This window comes from Argopecten irradians, chromosome 14 (genome assembly GCF_041381155.1).
Source record: "Argopecten irradians isolate NY chromosome 14, Ai_NY, whole genome shotgun sequence".
Lineage (NCBI taxonomy): Eukaryota > Metazoa > Mollusca > Bivalvia > Pectinida > Pectinidae > Argopecten > Argopecten irradians.
Window position 1 is genome coordinate 10,575,233 of NC_091147.1, and position 24,802 is coordinate 10,600,034.

Sequence of the window (24,802 nt, forward strand, 5' to 3'; positions counted from 1 at the left end):
TATGTATGATGAATTAGGGCTGGATCTTATTAGAGAACCCTTCATGTCCATTGTTTTGGTATGATTAAAAAGCACAAACTCATTGCAAACATTCTACGTAAAATGACTGCACTGCAAAAATCATAAATCAAACCGATTAAAAGACAAAAAGGTATAATTATTTTCGAATTGATTTGCGTTACCTCTGACACTAACTGATGCAGTGGTGGATGAAACCTCTGACCCTGAAAACACATTAAGATGGAAATCTCCCTCGTCCGTACAGGCCAATGACGCAAAGGCAATGCTGATTTCCGTGTCACCATTGGCCACTGTGACACTGCGGCCTGTCCCACTGTTGTCATTGACAACTCCGGTACCGGGTAGTATATCTACCACGTGGTTTGACGTCTGAGAGTCACGTGGGCTGAATGTTACGTTTATGTAACTGTAAGTATTTTTGTTAACGGTGCATGTTAGCGTTGCAGTTCCGCCTATCATGTTGTTCACGCTATTGCAAGTTGCATCTAAAATATAAATGAATTAATCATCACTAGGAACAATATGATTATAACACTGGAAACATAGATAATTGATTCTATGTTACTAAATTCAGCTAAATTGAAAGCCGATCTCATGTTTTTCATGAAGAAAAGGAACAGATGGACTTATATGTTTGGGACGTGATGCATTTAATAATGAAATGTAAAGCTATATTTCTTACAACCAATGCCTTTTATTAAATCAATATAAAAATTGATACATAATGGGCAAAAATACTAAATATCCATGATTCAGAAATAGAAAACGATAGTTCATAAACCAAGAATGAATCAAATAGTGATATTATTATATTATTATAGTGCGTTATTAACTAAATAATCACAAACAGAATATGGTGTGTCTTAAACCTGTCATGAATAAGATATCGAAAATGGAAAGTTATAAAGCTAAGTCTTTTCGTTATATAGCTTTGTAGCAATTTACATGTAACCCTATTAATCAGATATAAGGAATGGTAAGTCAAAAACTTATTATCAGGTATACGGAAGGGTGTTTCATGAACTTGCTATTAATAGATATAGCGAAAAGTAAGTTGTTAATTGGCCACGCCACCAAGCGTAAAATATAATTATATATAGACTTTACTTACAAACGTCAGGGGGTAGAGTTGTTGTAGATGGTGTCGTTGACGTGGCTGGAACAAAACGATAACAAATTCATAAAACATTAAAAAAATATGAAATAATGGTAATTTTGTGGGTTTTTTTCACCGGTATTTGCATTTTAATTGATATTTGGAATGACACGCGTCGTTCGAATGGCAGGTCTTGACTCTATATGACTTTAGAAATAAACTAATAAACTGTAGTCACCTGATATTAAACCCAGCTGACAACAACCTTGAATCCAACTGAACACTAGCAACATAGGCAAAGACCGAAAACCACAACTGTAGCATAAACATGCCATTGAGTGACTAAATTGATAGTCACGAGATGTTTTTGAATACACTGAATACATTCCATTGCCCTTTTGCACACTTGGACATCTTTGTTCTCATAGTACATACTTTGTTCTATTGAAACACAAAATTCAATATATTTCAATTCTACTTTCAGTTTCCCATTTGATATTTCCATTCTACTTTCAATTTCCCATTTGATCTATGTTAAACCAGATTGGCAATAGAAGGCTATGAACTCCAATCTGGTCAAGCGTATGAATGTTTAACGTTTCTGCCGCGTCACTTACAATGTATACCATGTACACTTACGTCTCTATATAACGATCAAATGATTTAAAAAGTTGTCTTAAAGTGAACAGTCGGGCAAGGATGGCTAAAGTCGGTAAAAATGGTGTGAATGTATCCAGTATAATTTCTTATGAAATGGAACATTTAAAATCTCTCGTCAAAATCTGTCTGCGTACGAAGAAATTAATTTAAAGTATGGAAATTCTAAAACGTCCTCCCGGCTCACTATGTCCGTGGTTACATTTCCACGCAGCCTCGCTTTCAATGCTTTCAACTTTTCTTTACTTTAATGGTCAGAACTGGGAAACTAATCAGAACTTGGCCGTCGTATTAATATGTGAGCTTTGCCCGACTATTCACTTTAAAATTGTGCGGTCTATGAAATCTAATAGTATTATCGTGTTGACAAAATAACATGTATTAAAACTGATCATCGCATAATTTTCATTTGTTCGCTTGTTTCAAACCGTTTTGTGTTGAAATATATTCAGAAGCTAAAACGATATGCGTGCATGGTTTTTATTTTTGAATGATCGTAATGGAAATATAAGTAATAAACATCCGTCCGAAAGATAAATATTGCGTCATCCAATTTATCTCTCTTCCGGATAGGCTTCATATCAACTGTATGTCCTATCTGGTAAAAGTTTATTGCTTAAATAACATGCACATGTTATTGGCAGAATGACGAGTGATCGTTGTGTTTTTTTGTTTTAAGGAAGGTATTATGACGTGGTATGACAGAGTGACTATGTTCGGAGAATAAATGGAATAGATGTGAAAAATATCAGTTGAAAGTTTTTCTACCACAATGTGTCGATTTATTCAACTCTCATGCCATTGGTTATATGTACACACCGTTGATTATATATATTGATATTCCACTAGTGGAATATAACCTTCCGGCGTTTTGACTGGTGGAGAAATTGACCTTTGACCGGTACTACTTTTTCTACCCCACGTGATCAATGTTTACGTCGTCTGCTTTCAACGTCAACATCATGGCCGCGATGGACGAAGATTTGGTCAATATTGGCGACAGAGTCAAGCTATGTGACGGGGAAAGGGGAGTACTCAAGGCTATTTCAAAGGCAGACACTAATTATGGTTTCGACCGATTTGAAATTCAGTTTGATTCAGGCAAAATAGGAACTGAAGCCCGGTATCGGTTCGACGTCATACCGTCATGCCCTGGTCGCGACGTTACAATATCACAAACTAATGTTAGATCTGTCACGATATCGGAAACCATTCAGAGTACATTAACACCCCCAGTTGATAAGCCCCATGATCTATATTTGTCAGACAAAGATTCATTAGAAGATTTTGATGTTGACAGATTCATTGCTTCAGAGGTCAACAAAAACACTAAGAAAAAAACTGATTTAGATATGAAAAAGTACGAGATTTTTTTAGAGTGTTCTCAAGGAAAACAGGCCATTAGAATCAATTCCGCCAGTTCAGCTGAACAAGTTACTTTGTATCTTTTTTATGAATGTTAGAAACAATCATGGAAAGGAATATGAACCTGCTACCATTAGAAACATGGCATGTAGCATTGATCGGTATTTGAAATCGAAATATTACGGCAAACAACTAACAACAAGTGTAGAGTTTTCTAAGGTAATGGAGGTTATCAAATCTAAGCAAAAAAACCTAAAACGAGAGGGAAAGGGCAATTTAGAAAAGAGGGCTGATGCTGTTTCAGACAAAGACATAGATAAATTGTATGACGTAGGTCAACTTGGTTCACACAACCCTGACAGTTTGTTAAGAACAGTTTGGTTTCTAAATACTGTGCATTTTGGCATGCGAGGTGTTACTGAACACAGGGATATGTGTTGGGGGGGATATTAAGCTATGTAAAGATTCAGAGAATAATGAGTACATTGAATTTCGTGAACGGCAAACTAAAACAAGGCCTGGATCAAATCCTAAGAATGTAAGGGCCGTCCCCCCGCGCGCCTGGGCTACCCCTAAAACCTCATCACGCTGCCCTGTCGCCACTTATAAGGTCTACCAATCTCGCCGTCCGCCAACATACTGCCATGATGATGCCCCCTATTATATCGCCACTAATACAAATATGGACAAATCTAGCAGGTGGTTTAAGTGCCAGCCTGTCGGCGTAAATAAACTGGGAAGATTCATGACTACAATGGCAGAAAATGCAGGTACTATTTTATGAATTCATCCTAAACTTCCATTATAATAAACAGCTGCTGTCAACAAAATAACAAAAACTAAGCCCCGCCCCTTTCAGATTGTACACAGGCTATACAATGTATTACAGTGTGTACTGAAACAGTACACGATGTCATGTTGCATTTCAAAATTTCACACAACAGGTCAAGGTCGATTGTCCTGGTTATTTGTACTTTAATACTAAATGATTACTGAATTATGACCCGTGATACAGGATTTTTCAATATTTGCAATAAAAATGTTTTAGGCTTGACGAGCAAAACAGGGGGAAATGGAAAGCGCCTCACGAACCATAGCGCAAGAAAGTATCTTGTACAGAAGTTGAATGATAACGGGTTGCCTCCCAATCAGATTATGCAGGTATTAATAAATATTCTTGTACGTTAAATAATAACAAAATGTGTGTTTTTAATGCAGACTTACCTTTATTTAAGAAAATACATCCCATCACAAATATTTCGGTACAGTAGGGCTACTGTAACTTTTTTACGAATCACTTGCATATTTTTGCATTTTTTTTATCCTTTCAGATTTCCGGACACAAGAACATCCAGAGTATTAACAATTATTCGACAATAAACTCAAACCAACATAGGACGATCTCAAGAACATTGTCGAACGCGCACTCAGAGCAGATCGGTCAGCCAGCAGACAATCCATCATCCGGCCCCCGGCCATCATCACTAGTGTCATCAAACGGTGATGTTCAACTTCAAAACGTATCAAACAGACCACCATTACCAAACACGCTCCCGTCATTGTTTTCGGGACCCATTAATGGTGGATCTTTCACAATAAACATCAAAAACAAGTCCGTGTGTACTTGTAGGAAACGCCAAAGGCCAAGGGTGCTTTACTCCGACAGTGACACGGACTAGACTGGGTTGAACATTCCGCGCGGGAAAATTACGTCACATGCCGAGGCCACACAACTGTTAAATTTGCGCGCATATAGTCCCCGGTCAATATGATTTAAAGAGAACGAAATGACTGGGTTTCGGATATCAAATACATTTAATTATCATTATTTTATAGAAATATTTGTGTACTATCAATTATTAAAGTAATAAAAAATAATTACGAAATTGAATGTTTTGCATATTAATTAGTTTCTGTATCATACAGGTTATATCACTACGCCTAATTTGCATACGGAACTCTAGTAAAAAAAACGTGGGCCTATTGTCACGAAAAACATTGTGGTAGAAACAGGTCACACCACTCGCAACTATTGGATATTGAATTAATTTCCCTCTCGTGAATTATTTTTTAAAAGTTACAAAAGACACTCGCTAAAGCTCGTGTCTTTTGTAACTTTTAAAAAATAATTCACTCGAGTGAAATAAATTCAATATCCAATAGCTGCTCGTTGTGTAACCTCTATTTATTCAATTGTTTTTCTGAAAAATACTTTGACCAACACTCATATAAACGTGACATTGATGTTTATTTACTCAAGATTATTTTCAGAAGGCTAGATGATATTTCTCCTGAATAACAAAACAGTAAGGAGCATTCTTTTGCTCAGGATACTTACGAATAAATTTAAAACCAAGCGATTTTGACTAAAACGTTTACGAATCATTGAATGATAAAAAGGGTACCCTTTATGTTATAAATACAAACCTACCAATATGTGTTTATCATGCGGAGTCAGATTGCACTCAATTGTTGCACGGATGTAAAATATTACTTGAGTGTTATACACATTCGTGATATTTTTTCTTCGTACACCAAACTTATGCGATCTGATCCGATTAGGAAGACATAATGAGCGTCAAACTTACTTGTTTTTGGTGTTAAGCTACATTGAATCGTCTGACAATCAGCGCAAAGAGGCGCAAACTGGCTCCCAGTAAAACATTGCGACTCGCACCCTTTGCCGAATGGAAGATCATTCGAACATTGCACATACTTGTTACAGCTGTAGGGGTTCACTTTGAATTGATTATCAGGTGAATTAGCGCAATAGTCGTCTGAAAAGAAACACAAGATGTACAGGAAAGGTCCCTACACGGCACGTACAAATGGTACTTTTCTTAGTAATATCTGTGATGTCATGCAATCCATTACAACTGCTACCTAGCTACACTTACTTGTACATAAGCTGTGCTGTGTGTTTTGATCATGAGACGACTCGTACATGGTAATATATATTTTGATTTATTATTACTAATAAATACATCGTATCATGTATCGTGGGGTTCATACTCACCTGGTATGATATGCAATGTGGCTGTATCATTTTTCTCCGTATCACCTTCCTGAAAAACATTACTATTCTTTGCTCTGCATGTGATTGTGCCATTTTGCCATTCAAGCCCTAGTTTCAGTCCAAATTCTAGTCTGGCTTTGTAATTACAGTTTTCAAGCGTTATGGTACTTCCCCAGTCCCGGGATCCGTCATAGCCTGCTAAGGGTACAGAATAAACAGTGGCGTCTCCAGGTTTGGTCATTGTCACTTCCAGTTGACCGGCAGGATTCCCCACGTATCCTTCACAGACGTTTTCGCTGCCAAGCCGATCAATGCCCTCAATCAAATCATCAGTCGGTACCATAGACACCGAATGCGGTTTAGCTACATTGAAAGAAAGGTTTTACATCGTGTATTATCTTATTATTTCTGTCATCTTTATCACCTCTTTTCTTTTTCAGATTTATTTATTTATATATCTGAACCTCGACATTCATTGTTATAAGAATATTTTATGGTCAAGCACTTGCAAACGATTATAGATTTAACGTTTTGGCTACTTGGCTGTTTTATGAATATATGTAATTAATTGTTGTTCGAGATTATAAATGTGTAAACCCAATTTCAGTGTCTGGTTATGTCGTATCTCCAGTAATTATGAGTGACTCCCTACCATCTACAAATGATAATGTAAATGACCGTATTTGTCCGACATTGACGTACCCCATATATCTAGTGCTACTGCCTGTGATTCGGTAGTCCCTCCGGTGTTGTGAACGTCTACAGTGAATTGTCCATCATCAACACACTCTGCACTGTCGTAGGAAATGTTGAGCCTGGATTTACTAAATGCAACTTGTTCTCCTGTTTTCAAATTACGGTTTACCACAGTTCCATCAGAAATGACGTCAGCAAGGCTCCTAGTTGCCTTAGTAACGTTGATGTAGTTGAAGGCACCTGTTATGTTGCACGTAAGAGCAGCAGGGTTTCCCAGGATAACCCTCGCATCGGAGCAGTTGATAACTATAAAAAACACTGGTAGCCCTGTTCTGTTAATTTTCGTTCTTAAACTGTTATTTTAACCATATTCGTGATTTTTGAAATATTTATGTTGGTTATATCTGTTTTACTGTTATTATCAAAATTTTAGTTATCTTTAACTAAAAGCATGTTATTATTTTCTAGCACACGTTATATTTTTGCTGCTGTGTTATCTCTATCTTTGCATGCGTTTGTCTTTTTTAAATGATGTTAGATTTAGTGGCTGATGTTATTATTTATTTTGCATTGTTATTCATTTCATTTCACGTGTTAGTGTCAGCAATGATTGTTAATGATTTTGTTTCCCATGTTATTGCCAGAATGTTACGTGATTTTTATGTGAAACTTTGTTAGCATCAACATAACATGTGATTATTTACGTGACCACGTTACAAGTATCGTTGGAAACGTTATTTTGTTTTGAAAGCGTTATTTTTTTCGTGGAAATACCACTGCCTATTGTTCTCATTGACCCCCTACGGCGACAGCGCAGTGAGCCAGCGGGCAAGCTTCGCTAGTGTGTTGACCACTCATCCATAACGAGAGCACGGCTCCCAATATATTGTCGACTGGCGGTATCGCTGTCACTGTATCGCTACCGTATCGCATGTGCTGTGCAACTGAGCGTGGAATATATATAGTTTTCAGTTACTATATTTACAGTTCTAGCTAAGTCTCTGCGAAAAAATCCTGTATAAATAGATCCTTAGTACTAGTTACTATATATTACATCCGTATTCTTAGGTTAGTAAACGTCCAAATTTGTCTAGATAACCAGTCACTCTAGTTGTGTTCAAGTACCTAACACAAATGCGGTCACTCCACGAGCTAGCTTTGGACCATATCAAATCGATATGTTGCATCATCAAGGTCACTATGTCATCGCGAAATATCAGCTCTAAAACAGTATGAGACAAATCTTCATGGTCGTGTTAGAAGTCCCCCTTCAAAATTATGAAGATAAACGACAAAGCCCACAGAAAAAAACAACCCCCAGGTCATTAAAGGGCCGCTTGTTACTGAAGTCGGGTCGGAATAAAATGAATTGAAAAAAATTTCAATTCAAGATTCAGCGAGAGAAGTGATGACAAGGGGCGGAGTCAATTAATACCAATCAAGGTACGCTTGTTATGTGATTGGGTAATAGTATTCATGACATAGCCCATGAGGCACGGTGACATTTTTCATAAAGAATAATGTTCATTTTTCAGACAATTTTAAACATTATAGCCAGTCAGGTGATACGACTTCTTTAATTGACTATTTGTAGACTTCTTTCAATTAACTGTACGGATAAGCAAAAGATGTAATGTCGTCCACGTGTTCTCACAGCATGTCATCACTCAACTACTGTACTAAACGATACTGATTTAACGGAGCAGTGGTTTTAAAAGTAGTACATGTATGCAGTTTTGACAAAAACAATAATGTATTCATGGACTTTATGCAGCAGATTATCCAATCTATCACTAAAATTTCTCTTTTAACCTCATGTTTACGGACCATGGACAAAGGTTGGCGATTAACCGCCAGCGGCAACTCTCTAAATCACACGCGTGGCCATTCCAACGAACCCATAACGAAAATTGGCGAAGTCGTACCCAGAAAGTTACCTGAGAACTAATACGGTTGCGTGGCTTGGCATGTAAATCGCCGCGGGGTTCTTAGCGTGACCAAGACAACGGGGCCATACCTCACGAAAACACGTAGAAAGCCCACCTGTCGTGCTTTTGATTCACAGACTTGCCTAACCAGTGTACGCGTACTCTAATATGTAATTAATCCATGTCACTGCAACTCAGAAGATAGTTTCAAAGATTTCATTATAGTCTCCCAGACACATTAAAATGTGTTACATGGATTATACAAGTTACATTTTTAACTGCACGTGGCAGGATGGACAATATTATATACAATTAGCAATTACTAAAATATGGAAAATTAATTTGAAAATACAATACTATTCACATCTACAAAAATACCATAATTTTATGAGATAATTTTCAAATCCAAATTCATTTTTTTTATATATTTTAATAAGTCTGTCTCTTGAGGAGTTTTCCACACCTGAGAACCAATTTTTTTTTTTTTATGTATAAACTGATCTTGAAGGCGCTGTTTCATAAAACTTTAATTTATAAAAACTGTTAATCATTTGTATTTAATTGAGGAAGATATTTGACTTACCAGATTCGTCAAAAATATTTTTAATGAAAGATATCCATTAAAATGTGTATATTCCTTCGAAATGTAACTTCGAGATTAGTTTATAAAGTATTCTACTTAATTTATTTTCATTTTGTATAAGTCTATTCCAAAAACACAGCATTCTCAGTTTGATATTTACTTCGAGTGGGAATCTTCCCAGTTCCCCATACACCATAAAATAGTAGTCGAAGAACATGTACCAAAAGTACACATGTACCATAAGTACGACTACACAACTGTGTGCTAATATTATACAATACTATTTATTTTATCTAATTCTTATCGGAACACATCGTCGTACCTAAATGAATATTCAAGGATTCCAAAACCAAAAACTGTAATTAGATAGAAAGTTTCTTTTTAATCTGTTAAAATCGTGCATATATCTTGGTTTAGTGTAGTAGATAAACAAAGACGTGCGTGTCCTGAAAAGTCGTATATTAGAACGTGAAACTTTTTTTTTATTTTGAAATATTACCATTTAGTCTTTATATAAAATATCTCATAATACGTTGACTTGTATTTTGAAATGAAAAGTTGTTAAATTCTGTTGGTAACTCGATTTGGTCCGCAGTCACTTAAATAAAACACACCATATTACAGTTTACGCGTGGCTGCACACGTGATGACCAGGTACTGATAAAATTGACAGGAACAGAAAGGTCGTCATGGTTCACGCTGGGTGGATAGTTATTTCATGACGGGGAGGGGTGTGCGGTCTGTATACATGGGGCGGTGGCGTTTGTGTGACACGAGTGAGTCGAGGATGCAGACATTTCTTCGATATTTTTAGAAATTGATACTGATTAATACGTTCATAAAAATCACCAGAACTCAACTGTATATGGTAAAAAAATCTTTGTATTATTACTCAATGATATGTCGAGCATTTAATTACGCCCCTTATTGTTTTCTAAAAGGTATTGTTCATAGACGGCACTGATTAAGATATACACTTAATTCATTAATATTAAAATATGATACTTATAGATAATACTTGTATATATGTTATCTGTAATTTGATGTATGGATAATCAGTAATAAAATGCAAAGTTTGCAGAGGTATCACTATTTTAATTACTGATCAAATTAGGTACATTAGTTCTAAACCAGACTGACAGATGTTGTAATGGATTTGATGATCAGATTGATTTCTTTACGCAATGACGCGCAAGCGTGATATGGGTCTGATGAAATCCATTGTTATTCGTTGGAAGTTTCGAGTGGGATTGGCATTCGGGTGTCGACAGATCGGTGAGGGGTTGAAGGTTACCTGTGACCACATCAAAGGAACTCTGTGATTGGTGTTACAAAACGCCATTTATAGGGAAAATATATCAAAGTTTTTCAGGGATGTAAAAAAAATCAACACGATCAATTTTATTGTCCTCTTCAGCTTTTCAACAGTTAACACAAGTGATGACGGCAGATCGAAGCCATGTATACAAGGTGTGTAGACAAGCTTTACAAATTGGAAATTGGTAAAAATTAACACGTGAACTTATGTCGTATAATTTCATTTATTTCAAGATTAATCCTCTTCAGCTGATAAGTTTTGCATCATAACGTCAGCCTGGTATTTTCTTCGATCTTCTTCTCTGGTCTTACGATATCTGAAACGAGAACCTCGAACAGCATTTAGATCAACACAATTCACATCAGTACAAACAGTAATTCATATTTTACCGCTCGTATCGGAACTCTCCCGAAAAAAAGATTGAAAATGCATGTTTCGCCAGGTAGCAAGAATTAGAGAAAAATAAAGTAGTTTTAGTGCATGCATGACGTAAACAGGGGTAGTCTACAATCGGCCTATATGTTAAATCAAGGACGTATATGAGAAGGATAAGTCACACTGGGTTTTGGGGGAGTACAAGGCAGGAGCTTTTGTGTTTGTGCACTGACCGTGACGTTGGTCGACGGCTGATTTTCCTTTGATATCCGCCGGCGCAGCCTTTGATGTAGCTTGCTGGTGCGAGGGTTACCGTCTTACTTTCTGAAGCGGGCCGTCATTTCATGAGCTATCGTATTTTTTTAACGAAAATTTAAGACATATCCTCTAAATCTTCTGTCCTTAAATCAAGCTATAAACGTTGTGATATTTAATAAACTTTACATTGGTGTTTCGTTTGACTCGATAAGACAAGTATTTGTTGAGAAAAACGGTTTTTATTCACGGTTCATAGGCGTCTCGCGTCGTGTTTAGTAATGTAAAGAGACAGTCACGAATCCTTATAACTTATATATCCTTGCTTGGCCCGTTCCACAAACCTAATGTTTACCTGTGCAAGCCGTGTGTACTCGGCCGTCACGGCTCGGCGCGTCCGCTCGATAATTACCAACGTCAGTCAGAAAATCTGTTAATCTTCGCGCAGAAAGTATTAATATAACCGACGAAATATTTAATTCTATCGCCGAATGTGTTAAATTCACTGTCGCATCGGAAAAGTTTGACCCCCGACTTTGTAGCATTAGATAGCCGTGCATGTAAACAAAGGTGGGTACTTGTAACTGATAGCCTCTGATGGTTTGTTAGTCAGCCGTCACGGCGGCGACAGCGGACAGAAAAATACTTAATTTTACGGCAGAATACTTGATTTTTCTGATCGAATTGGAATTCTAAGGAAAAGTCCTAATATTAAGGGTTAACACGGAATAAAGAGGCACATAAACTAATCCTGACGAAACTTGTTAAAAATTAAGTGTTTTGCCGTTATTTTAACAAATTCTGAATATTGGTGCAGGAAAACAAATCTTTCTTTGACACATAATCGGATAAAAATGTCAATTTATCATAAACCAATACATTTGTACATGTTTCTGTTGTCATACATACATAAATAAAGCATCGACTTGTTTTCATGTATATATGGTAATATCACAGGGATCCGAAAATGAGCTACATTTGATATATTTTATTTATGGACCCACCAGAGACCATTTATAGACGTTTAAGAGGTTAAGATCAAAATTCAGAAACCTCTAAAATTGGTCTTAAGGCCCTCTGTTGGTCCGTATAAAACTGTATTTATCAACAAAAGGAAGCGAATGTCTTACGTCCTGCAAAGTATATACTTTATCTTCAATTCCGCCGTCAGCTGTCAACATAAAACTTGTTCGATGTCATACTTATAAATGATGGCAATTAGTACTTAAGGTTCCACTTGAAGTTTGGATCGATTCAAAGCTCACGAGGAAAGATCATCCCAATGTCTCCCGGGAAATATCGCGGCCTGTTTATTTATTAGTTTAAATAATACTTTTTACTCAAGTAAACTTCTTATAAGCATACACATACAAATGGATTCAACGATTACAGAAATTTCCCAAGATGTTCTCAATGGGATGCAGAACCTGGAATGGAAATATTAATATCTGATCAAAATCGTGATTTTTATTCATTCCTATAATTCATGTACATAGTTGTGTTTCTTAAACCGTTCTGGAATTCAAAATAAATAAAAAGAGTAATTATTGTGTTTGTAATGCACTAAAACAGACTGACAATTAAAATGTTTCTGAAAACATGTATTTTGACACGTGTAGTTCCACAAAATTTAAATGTTATAATTATCTGCAGTTTTTGCGTGATTTCAATGTAGATCTAATGTCGATACGTATAAACTCCCACCCCCATATACAATATATGAATCAAAATTTATGATAGAATATTACATGTCTACTAAATTACAGTAAAACTATTAAGTCTCTGGTTTAAATACCAGTAGATGACTTGTGTGCATATTCTGAAGATTACTATACTTAACGTAACCACCCGCCCAGCTAATCCCGTACTTCGCTAAGATTTCAACCAATTTGAAACTCATAATGAGAAATTTTTACGTCTACTAGCAACTTTCAATGTTAACGTTCCCTTCCAATATCTTTGTCTATAAAGTGTATACAATTATTGTCGGCCATTTTCTCGCTTCGTGCTCCTACTAGTGCCGCCTTAATATAAGCGCCCCGTAAGTCGAGCCTCCTAAGTCAGGGCGCATCACGATTCCGTTAACCTTCTCCACCGTGTATAGGTCTAGTGTGAATTCCTGTCTAAACAGGATAATCACACTAGCAGACATGGCGAGAACCTATAAGTGCTGTCACTCAGAGAGGGAGGCAGAGAAAGAAAGAAAGTGAGAGGGAGAATTAAATATGTAGAAAAATGTTAATCGCTAAGATGAATACAAGTATGTGTTACATTTTACTACAGTCTCTAGAAAGAATGCATAAATCATTGAAAAAAAGTAAGAAATCTACACGAAAGTTTTACCCTCATTAAATATACATAATTATCCACCAGCCTCCGCATCCAGGTGAAATTGTACAGGGTTACGTTGTTCATCGCGGTTCTCACAATTACGCTTTCGTCCCGCATTGCTTAACATTTTATAAGAAAACGAAAGTTCATGACAATGCTATTTAATAAAAAAAAAAAAATCAGAGAAACGTAGCAACTATCCCCAATCGCTGAAAAGACGTTTTTGAAAATCACAGGTAGGTGTGTCGAGCGCCGTATGCAAGCATTGATAGTGATGAGCTGCGCTGCCTCGCAAAGGGTCGATTACGTCACGCACCAAATAAGTCTCGTTACCACAATACATGTCCTGACACCAAAATGCGGATATCTAGGTGTCCGGCAACTAATGACTCCGAGTGTCTTGAAAGGAGAACACACCTCATTTTATCATGACACAAATTCTTTGATAGTAGAGTATAGTTTTCCATTAGCTAGATGACTCTGTCGCGGTACCATTTTTCAATAATCTTTGTTGAAGTTAAAAGTTAACGGCTTAAGTTAACAAGCCGATTCCAAACAATAGATAAAAAATAATGGTAACGGCCTTCTAGCGCAGATAATAATACTTAAAAAAAAAAAAATTAATTAAAAGATCCACGACTGCTTGACCCGCGGGCTATTTTCACGGGTCGCTGCGCATGTTACATGTCCCCGCGCGGTAGCAAATTAAGTCGGATACAATGGAGTTTGTTTTGACAGTGATTTTAGCATGAACTTGAATATATATTTCACTTTTCATAACGTAGACAAAACGTACAATACAGTGTATCTAATTAAATAAATGCATGTCAGTTTGCATCATGCGTATTGTAACTGTATTCAAGACACGTGCATTTGATATTTATTTGTGTCTTCCCTGTATGATACGACATATCATATAGAATTATAGTAGATTTTGTAATGTTCATTTTGAATATATAGCACTTGTTCCAAAATATGTCACAAAAAATGTTGTGATATATATAAATCAGCCATTCAAGAAATGTACACAACTTCGTTAATCAAAACAGATTCCATAATATGCATAACTTCGACAAATAATTTTGTTAATCAGCCATACAAGAAATGTTCACAATTTCGTTAATCAAAACAGATTACGTACGTTATCAGAAACATATCTATATATTATATTTATAACGTAATAATCAGTAAACTTGAAATACACAATATGTTAAAAAAACATCAAATCTTTGTACAGTGTAGTTAAACTAAGACCGATTCCAAGGATTTAAACGTCCTTGCCGATTCATTCCAACACAACCCTAATATGTCAGGAATTTTCAATAAGTTTATACAGTGAATGCAAACTTTGGAGAAAAAGAACTGTAAATATAGTAACTGAAAACTATATATATTCCATGCTCAGTTGCACAGCACATGCGATACGGTAGCGATACAGTGACAGCGATACCGCCAGTCGACTATATATTGGGAGCCGTGCTCTCGTTATGGGTGAGTGGTCAACACACTAGCGAAGCTTGCCCGCTGGCTCACTGCGCTGTCGCCGTAGGGGGTCAATGAGAACAATAGGCAGTGGTATTTCCACGAAAAAAATAACGCTTTCAAAACAAAATAACGTTTCCAACGATACTTGTAACGTGGTCACGTAAATAATCACATGTTATGTTGATGCTAACAAAGTTTCACATAAAAATCACGTAACATTCTGGCAATAACATGGGAAACAAAATCATTAACAATCATTGCTGACACTAACACGTGAAATGAAATGAATAACAATGCAAAATAAATAATAACATCAGCCACTAAATCTAACATCATTTAAAAAAGACAAACGCATGCAAAGATAGAGATAACACAGCAGCAAAAATATAACGTGTGCTAGAAAATAATAACATGCTTTTAGTTAAAGATAACTAAAATTTTGATGATAACAGTAAAACAGATATAACCAACATAAATATTTCAAAAATCACGAATATGGTTAAAATAACAGTTTAAGAACGAAAATTAACAGAACAGGGCGAGCAGTTGATAACTATAAAAAACAGTTTATAAATATAATATGGAATTATAGTATTTCATCTCAATGACATAAATGGGGACGAATGGTATAAACACTCGTACTGTAGTTATTAGAGGAGTAACTTTTGTTAAGTTTCTTAAATATATTTTCGCTATTAGAAATTATCTGTATGTCTTTAAGGTAGACCGCATACTCTCTGAATATAATTATTATCAAAATAAGTAAGCAAGCGAAACGTTATATGTGTAATTTTTTTGTTTTACACATTCATAGATGTGTTAACTGTTATAAAAAAAACAACAACACAAAAGCACTTACACTGAGAGGACGGAGGCAGTAGTGTTGTTGTGGTGGGTCCCTGTATTGTCGCTACAAATAAGATACCAGGGATTATATTATATAGCTATGGGTACTATTACATAAGTTATATCATCTTTTAATATGTATAATGTTGCTAATATAACATCCACTTTTATAAATCATCGAAATACATCTAAAATGTACTGAGATCCAGAAAAGAAAGATATGCAGTGTGGTATAAAAAACCTGTCTGACATTTTACTTTCAAATGTTTTGATTAAATATCCATGAACACATGATGAACGAGAAATACTGAAAGTTTGAACTGCTATTCGAAAAATAGACAATACGTTATTTTTTATAATCCAAGTGATCGATAAGTGATTGATTATATTATATCAACAAAAATACGATCAGTCATGTCATTAGTTTTATCAACTCATACTTGTGATGTTCCAAGGGCAGATAACTCCATCACAGCTACCACATGTAACAACGTCCTCAATGTTGGCACACTGGTCGACAGACGGACACTGACTTCCATATGGGTATCTGCCAAGGCACTGTACATACTTGTTACAGCTAGTCGGGTGGTGTAAAAACGCCGGGGCATTTGTTGTGTTGCAGTAGTGACCTTAAAGATAATAGAGATAACATCTGCAGAGTTGAGTGTAACATGCAAAGTTATCCGAACATTATAGAAAAAAAGTCGCCTAGCATCGGAATTCTTCTCTGATTCGTGTATGACATTCTAAAAAATCAATGGAAATAGCAAGATATAGGGCCAATCCAAATATGAAATGATACATAAAATATTGCTATTATAAAGTCTGTTTTACATCGCATTAATAGTAAAGTTCCTTATCAAACGTAGAACTTTTAGATAAAGTGTGAAAGAAAGTCTACAATCCAGGGGAAAATTCACCGACCTACGTTAATAACTTGGCAACTGCCTCAAATGGGTTTTCAAAAAAGCAAGTTGTAGTAATAAGTAGACACCTTTAACATTTAAACATCATCAGAGCATTCGTATGATCTTATTTTGTATTTCCACTGTTCAAATATTATTAAAATGTAAGAAGTTCAATATAAAATTCTCTGCAAATTATCATTTAAACGCAAATGAATGTGCATGACATTCCGGTAACTAGTACACTGAATATTCTGATACTTTATTGTCTTCCCAGTAAGCAGCTTATATTTTTGCGATTTCCCGGGATATTGCTATGCTCGAAATCGCGAAAATATGATCCCGGCAAAAAAATCCAACTATACGGAATATTATGATAAAATGTAGCACACAGACTTAACGGGTGGCATTTTAAGGATACATACGTGGGATGAGTTCTAGTGTCCCAACAGCAGACTCCGTAGTTACCCCTAAGGCTTTGTTAGTTACTACGCATTTAACCTCTCCTCCTTCATCCATGGAAGTAAAATTGAGACCGAACTTGAAATATCTGGTCGTGCCACAGCTCGTGTTGGTAGTGTTTGTATCATACTGTATTATACGGTCACTCTGGAAAGGTGCGAAACTCGTCTGTCCTTTCATTCGGTATACTACCGCAAGACTCCCAGCTTCTGGAAAACCAGTCTCTGCGAAACACTGGTGCTCGAATCCACATCTATGAAACCCCAGGCCTTCTATTTGATCTGGATTTAATGTCAATATTGGAGTGCCAGGGTTCTCTGAAACAACATCATATGACATGTTTGACATAGTCAGATTGGTTTGATGTATAGAGAAAATTGTTAGAACGTATTAATAAGGCTATGAATGAGGAATGCAGAACAACGTCTGTATTCTATACTACTTTCTAAATGACGCTACATCGCCTACAAACAGCCAACTAAAGGGACGGAAGCCAGGAAAAACACTTCACCACAAATATATCTCACATATATATTGTCTGGTAAAAAGTTATGTTGACGTCAAGACGGTTTCCTTTTCCTTTTGATACCTTTATTTGTTATGTTTCAAATAGCACATTGTGGGTTTGATACCTTTCAATGCCATGATACATCACATGCAAAATGGCATGTGTAACACCACTGACGTGTTAATCAGAAATTGATATTTCATTCGAAATCGTTTTAAGCTTGTTTTGAGGAACACATATTTATATGTGATTGTTTGATGATGGAGATTTCAATACATCGTGCTTGCTATTTTTCTAAGAAACCTTCCCCTGCAAAATAATTCTCAAACGATATTTTAAAGAAAATTTACGTCCTATATAATAATTCAATAATACCATCATGGTTTCTGAAATTTCGGTTAGAAATTTGCCTTGAAATCTTTCTATTTGTGAACAAAATTGTAAATTTACAATTCAGCATTTAATAGGTAGCCATGTGTAACAGTCTCAGACGACTTGATTGTATTGCGCGATATAAACATGTATTTTACCCGTATGCGTGAAAGAATCATATGTTTAACCATGAACTTATATATAGAGATTACACAGCGAGTTTTTGATGCGCATGGAAATTTTTTTCCACGAATAAGTAATTCTTTAAAAAGTTACAAAAGACACGAGCTTTTATTAAACTCTATTTCCAACAATGTTGTGGAACCTGATTCTACCACAAACAGATCTTAATTACATAAAGAATGTATAAATAACAAATCATATTAATTATAAACAAAGTGTTCGATGCATTCCTACTTGTCGACCGTCTTTTTTAATCTAGATTTCTATAGGTACTTGAACAATAAACTCATCATTGTCGAACTTCATTTAGACATGCTTACGGCAAAGTAACATATTTTCCCGACAAGTAATTATCAAACCATCGTAAAAACGTTAAAGTATTGCCCATGTGCGCTAATACCTAATTACCCCCTTGAATTTTCGTACAGCACTAAGCAAAAGGCATTTATGAATTAAGAGTCGCTTGTGCTACGACGTCACACATTCAATTTCAACAGCGGTTTGTTCTGCAAGCAGCAATCGGAGTATATCAATATGACGCCATTTGATGATAACGTTTACAATTTGTGACGTGACAATAAAATAAAAAGTAGTTCGGCTCAAATATTAAAATCCCGACAATCCAAATACCGAAAGGTGTTATTTCATTAGAGGAATACCAATATATCTATCCAGCACCGAGCAATTTTATACAATGGTATGGGATTGTAATAACACTACGTATTATAGTAGAAAAAAGCACCTTACTGTATATATCAAAGGTCATGCTTGTTGTGAGTGGACTTGAGGTCCCAGTAGCTGTACATTTATATATCCCTCGGTCCTCACAGTTCAGGGTGGACAGGGTCAAGGTGACAGAGAGCGATGAATCGTCTGCCGTGTGTACGTAGGTCGCACTTGGTGATAAAGGTTGGTCGGCAGTCCCGCCTTTGTCCAGACTAAATATGGTCATAGCAGACGTTGATCCTGTCGTTTGTCTGGTCACCAGAACGTTTGTCCAGCCTGGGGCGTTTCGTACATTACAGCCAATGACAATATCTGTACTCCCGACCTCCTCCCTCCTATCATATGCATTGAACGCTATATCTGAAAGTGAAATTAAGTTAACAATGAAAGCAATTTGTTTTGAACATTTCGTTGTAAAACCATTAGACTAATCGAACAATATAAACCATATATACTTTAGCGTTTTTGTAAGTGCAGATCCAAAAAGCATTTAACATGTTGGTCGCTGAAATAATACTTTTGAGTGTTTTTTTTTAATTCCATTGGGTCAATTTAAAAAAAAAATATGAAGCAACGTAATATTGATAGTGGTAATTTTTTTGGACCATCTACAAAATTTCGAGAATGTTAAACCAATCATAATGATGCATAACCAAATACTCAGTGGCACTGTTGAACTAGCTGATGAGGCAATGAGTGTTGAATCATTGGCAACACATGAAAAAACATACACATTTTCCTATTTAATCTAACTATTGAATACGTATTACCAGTCGATATCAATATATATTTTAATCTACTTAATTCCAGTTTCAGTATCAATTGCAAGACTCACCTGAGGGAACTAACATCGTATTTGTCACAGCTGGTGTAGTGGACGTTAATTCTGTAGTTATAATGGTTATAGTGGTAGTTGTAGCTGGAGTGGTAGTTGTAGTTTGAGTTGTGGTTGGAGTGGTGGTTGTGGTTGGAGTGGTAGTTGTAGTTGGAATGGTAGTTGTTGTTGTTGGAGTGGTAGTTGTTTGTGGAGTGGTAGTTGTAGTTGGAGTGGTTGTTGTTGTTGGAGTTGTGGTTGTGGTTGGAGTTGTGGTTGTGGTTGGAGTGATAATTGTCGTTGGAGTGGTAGTTGTGGGTGAAGTGGTAGTTGTGGGTGGAGTGATATTTGTGGTTGGATTGGTACTTGTGAGTGGAGTGGTGGTTGTTGTTGGAGTGGTAGTTGTCGTTTGAATAGTAGTTGTGGTCGGAGTTGTAGTTGTGGTTGGAGTGGTAGTTGATGTTGAAAGTTTAGTGGTTGTTGTTGTTGTTGTTATAAATGTTGTAAATGTTATCACAACAACTACTTCCACTTTTATCGTTAGGTTGCCTATGGTAACAGAAGGCTCGTCCGCCAGAACTGTATCTAGGATTTCTTTAAACATGACGTCTGTTATTCCAGATGTGTCACCAATGACCGTTATCACAAAGATCACAATTATACCACTTCCAGACCTTGGAACAAAGTAGCAGATATATATATGAATGTAACGTCATGTTACATATGCTATGTGGTATTGAATTTTTCGTATATGTAGTTAATGTTAACATTTACTTCAAATGGATATGACTTAAAGTGTCAAAGTGAAAACTTTTAAAGTGTTATACTCAGTATTCTCCATCTGTCCAAGTTCTATTTTTTTTTTAATTTTTACCACTTTATAAAGTTGCAGTACTGGAAATATTTATAGTTATAAAAGTATAAAATCTTTTTTATGTGTACACGAAAAAATAGGAAGTAACACGAGAGTTGTGAAACCAAGAGAAAATGTCAACAATTTTTCGTAAACAAAACATGTGGTTGACTTCAGCAGACTGGATCTACAAAGGAAATAATACTCGTAAATTATATTATTTGATACACACAATATTGAATTACGACAATGTGTGAATCAGATGTTTCAAATACCAGCACGATTTGCTCATATTAGCCGGACGGAAAACGTACAAACACTTGTGCGCTTACGCTTGTTACGTGGATCACCACGTGCAGGTCGTGTGGACGTCAGTCACGTGAAACGATTCGAAATTCCGACAAAATCCGAAGGTACTGAACATGGCGGTGATTGAAGGCACTTTCACAAAACCAGGAATATATGATCCCTAGATTTCGGCTCTCTTATAGGCCAATAGGACATATCGATCGTTACAGAGGTTTCAGCATGAAATAAAACTTTAATGGAAGGCTGATTATAACGTAAATTCATTCATTAGGATAGTTATTTTAAGTTAATGAAAAACACAATTAAATTGATTGAATACCATTTAAGGGCTATTGGACGACACCCCTGCGAGATGGTATTCATGGCATCATCAATATTCATGAATGATTCATGAACTTTCAAGAATAAAATCAGATTATGGTTCAGGAAAAAGGTTCATGAATATTCATCAAATGACTCATGAACTATAATTCATGAAGTTTTATGAATCCATGAAACATTCATGATTGTTCATGATCAATGTGTCAAGAATTATCCATGAAGTTTTATGCATGACTAATATTCATTAAAATTCTTCAAAATGAATGAAAACGTTTCATTCATTTTTAAGAATTTCAATTAATATCAGTTATGCATAAAACGTCATGAATTATTTTTGATATGATATCTAATTCATTTTGATGAATTTTAAAGAATATCCACTGAAGTCACATGACTTGTCACATGACCACATGAGTCACATGACTTCTATATATATTTCCTGCCTAAACAGTCACAATCCAAAATGGCTGCTATATCTGCTGACATGTGGAAGGTGAACATTATTCATCTTAAAATGTTTTGGCACACTAATGAACGGATTATTCCATTCATTGATTTCTTTAAACACAGATGATCACTTTCAGTAAGTTTTGATTTATCTGCAGTTCTTTCTCAACATGAAATTGGTACGCACTGATATTGCTATAGTGATTATGCATAGATATTGGTTTGTGAAATTTTGTCAAATGTTATCGAATTCAATTGTCAATATAAACTATCATGCTTTACAACTATAGGTTTATTTTGGACAAATACTAATTTACTTGGAATGTTTTATGAAATTGATTGTTGTGCATCACTCAAAATAGATTTTGTTAGCAATAAGTGCTAACAAACTGTGGCAGTATGAAAATATAATGAACACAGTAAACTGTTGGTAATCTTTTGTTGTTAACTTTTTTATATGGATTATATATATTTTCATATGAATTTGTTTCACCAAATATTGAAATGATTCCAATAGATTTGACATTGGTTTGATAGAAAATTTCAATTATAGACCCCCAGCAGAGATCATGAAATTTAGATGCCGCTGATTCCAAATTGCATTCATTAAACTTCATGAACACGACTCAAGTTCATGCATATTCAAGAATTGTAATTCCTGGTCATGAAGTTTCATGAATTTTCATGAATTGTTAATGACAGTTGTAGTTCATGAATAACTCATGAATTATCATGAACAATATTCATGATCATTCATGATGGTTTTAAGTTCATGAATATTGCTAAAATATTCATGATTTTTTTATTAATTTTCATGAATGAGTTGTTCATGAAGGCTCATGATTTCATTAATAAAAGAGATTCATGAACGTTCATGAACCACAATCTGCTTTTATTCTTGAAAGTTTTCATGAATCATTCATGAATATTAATGATGCCATGAATATCATCTCACTGGGATAATTTATCAAACAAGCTATAAACTGCACGGAATGCTCTAATAGTTTCCACAATTCGTTTAAAATACAAACATACACGTTGACACTCGACATTCATGAAAAAATAACTTTGTAACAACAAAAATCTAAATTTTGTCGGTGTTAAGAAATGTTTGAAATTCATCATAATAATGCATAAGTGTTTGTAAACAATCACCTTTCCATACATGTTCAGTGTTATTGTGGTTACATGTATTTACCGAGTTTTGTTTACATTTTTGTCTGTACAAATTACACGCTAGTTTGACTTTTGGATACATTTGCCGTACACATAAACAATGTGGGACGGAACACGTGGCTGGAAGTAAAAACCTAATATAACAGAAACTATGCCAATCTCGAACAAATCCTTTGCCATATCAAAATATGACATTTCCCCGATAACAAATAACGTAAATACCTTGCAATCAATACATGCCGGCATCCACGATTACGTGTCTTCGTCGGCATGCTTTTTACTTTCACTTTCTTCTCGCCATCTTGCCGTTTATGTCATTAAAAATACTAAGCCACGGCGGAGTCTTCGAAGGGAAATATCCAGTGAAACGACTAATCACAACAACATGTTTATTTGCCGTGTTTTATAATTCTATACTTGACATTATTTTAGCGGCAAATGTCAACCCGATATGAGTTTATCGTTAACACATGATCTTATTTTTGCGATGACATATTGGGCAGCCATTTCCGGTTAACGTACTCTCGGTTTTACAATTTTTAGAGATTGTATTTTTTGGTCTAACGGATTTCAATGGCGAGACATAATATAACATGACAAGAGACTTATAAGTATATGTTTGTCATGAATAGATTAAGCAGATAATCACATGCCATATTTCCCAACATTCAGCAGATAATGTTAAGCGCATCGTCAAAATGACAGAAATGTGGCAGGTGCGTTAATCTATACGTTGTTGACATTTCAAAGGGTGTACCACAGGTTATGATTGTGTGTTGAAAATGTGGGGAGCGGCATTTTCGTGTTTTGCAATATATAAACCCAATAAATATATCAATACCATCATTGCTACTAGTTTAGAAAGTAGAATTATTGTTATTTGTTAAAACTTATTCACGCAATTTAACCTAAATGGCCTCATACGAACTATTCTTATGGAAACAACGTGTCTGCCTCGTGAAGCCATTGTTGACAGATATTCGACTCAAGTTTAGATCGGTTATTTTGGTATATGGTGTATTCATTAACTTCTAAAAGTAAATACGCATATATTGAAGATATGATAGGATACTTATTGACATTTTAAATCATAATATTTAGAGCTGTCTTAGAATTTCGTACAGTTCTGGAATTTGATTATAATTAAGTTTGAAATTATATTGAAATATATATTTATTTTTTGACAACCCTATTGTTTTCTTTTTCATATGGTGTGCTAATAATTTGAAATATTAAGTTAAAAGTCTCATTTCAGGTAATCTGCATATACCCATAGTCAAGTCCAATAGCCCTTAATGTCGATACAAGGTAAAAAAGACGCGAAACTCACATACGTGTACTTTTAGGTTTTTTTTTCTAAACGCTAAACACATGCTGCAAAGTATCATTTACATGTAACACTGTGCAAACCGTACCAGTCATCGAAACCAAACATATACGATCTGAAATGATTCTATAACAATAGCATATCACACACAATATACAATGTATGTGTATCGGTTTAGAAAGGTAACAGACACATAAACTAAATTAAAGAGAAAGTTGTTATTTATATACAAGTTTAACACCTACCTCAAGCTCTCCACTTTACACGCTGGTTTCATATTCTTAACTGTACTTTGGTCGTTCGTGTAGACATCAATCATCTTAAAATAAATATGTTTACAACGATAAGCTTGTCCCGTAACTACAATTCCATTTAGTTGAACGTTTTAGTTTAGGAGAATTACGAGTGCAGTAATTTCAAACTAAGC

General features: G+C 35.4%; 1 protein-coding gene across 1 annotated transcript in view; it reads right to left on the minus strand.

Annotated features, from left to right (window-relative positions):
- The window catches only part of LOC138307236 (uncharacterized), a 36,699-nt gene that overhangs the window by 4,813 nt on the left and 7,084 nt on the right, over nt 1–24,802 (minus strand). Inside the window, exons 5-15 of the mRNA XM_069247875.1 lie at nt 24,621–24,694; nt 19,964–20,616; nt 19,150–19,488; nt 17,303–17,656; nt 16,413–16,601; nt 15,986–16,036; nt 6,858–7,157; nt 6,156–6,518; nt 5,728–5,916; nt 1,133–1,177; nt 183–506 (exon numbers count right to left, since the gene is read on the minus strand). Of these exons, the coding sequence (XP_069103976.1) occupies nt 183–506; nt 1,133–1,177; nt 5,728–5,916; nt 6,156–6,518; nt 6,858–7,157; nt 15,986–16,036; nt 16,413–16,601; nt 17,303–17,656; nt 19,150–19,488; nt 19,964–20,616; nt 24,621–24,694 (2,881 nt within the window). The remainder of the gene's footprint in view (nt 1–182; nt 507–1,132; nt 1,178–5,727; nt 5,917–6,155; nt 6,519–6,857; nt 7,158–15,985; nt 16,037–16,412; nt 16,602–17,302; nt 17,657–19,149; nt 19,489–19,963; nt 20,617–24,620; nt 24,695–24,802) is intronic.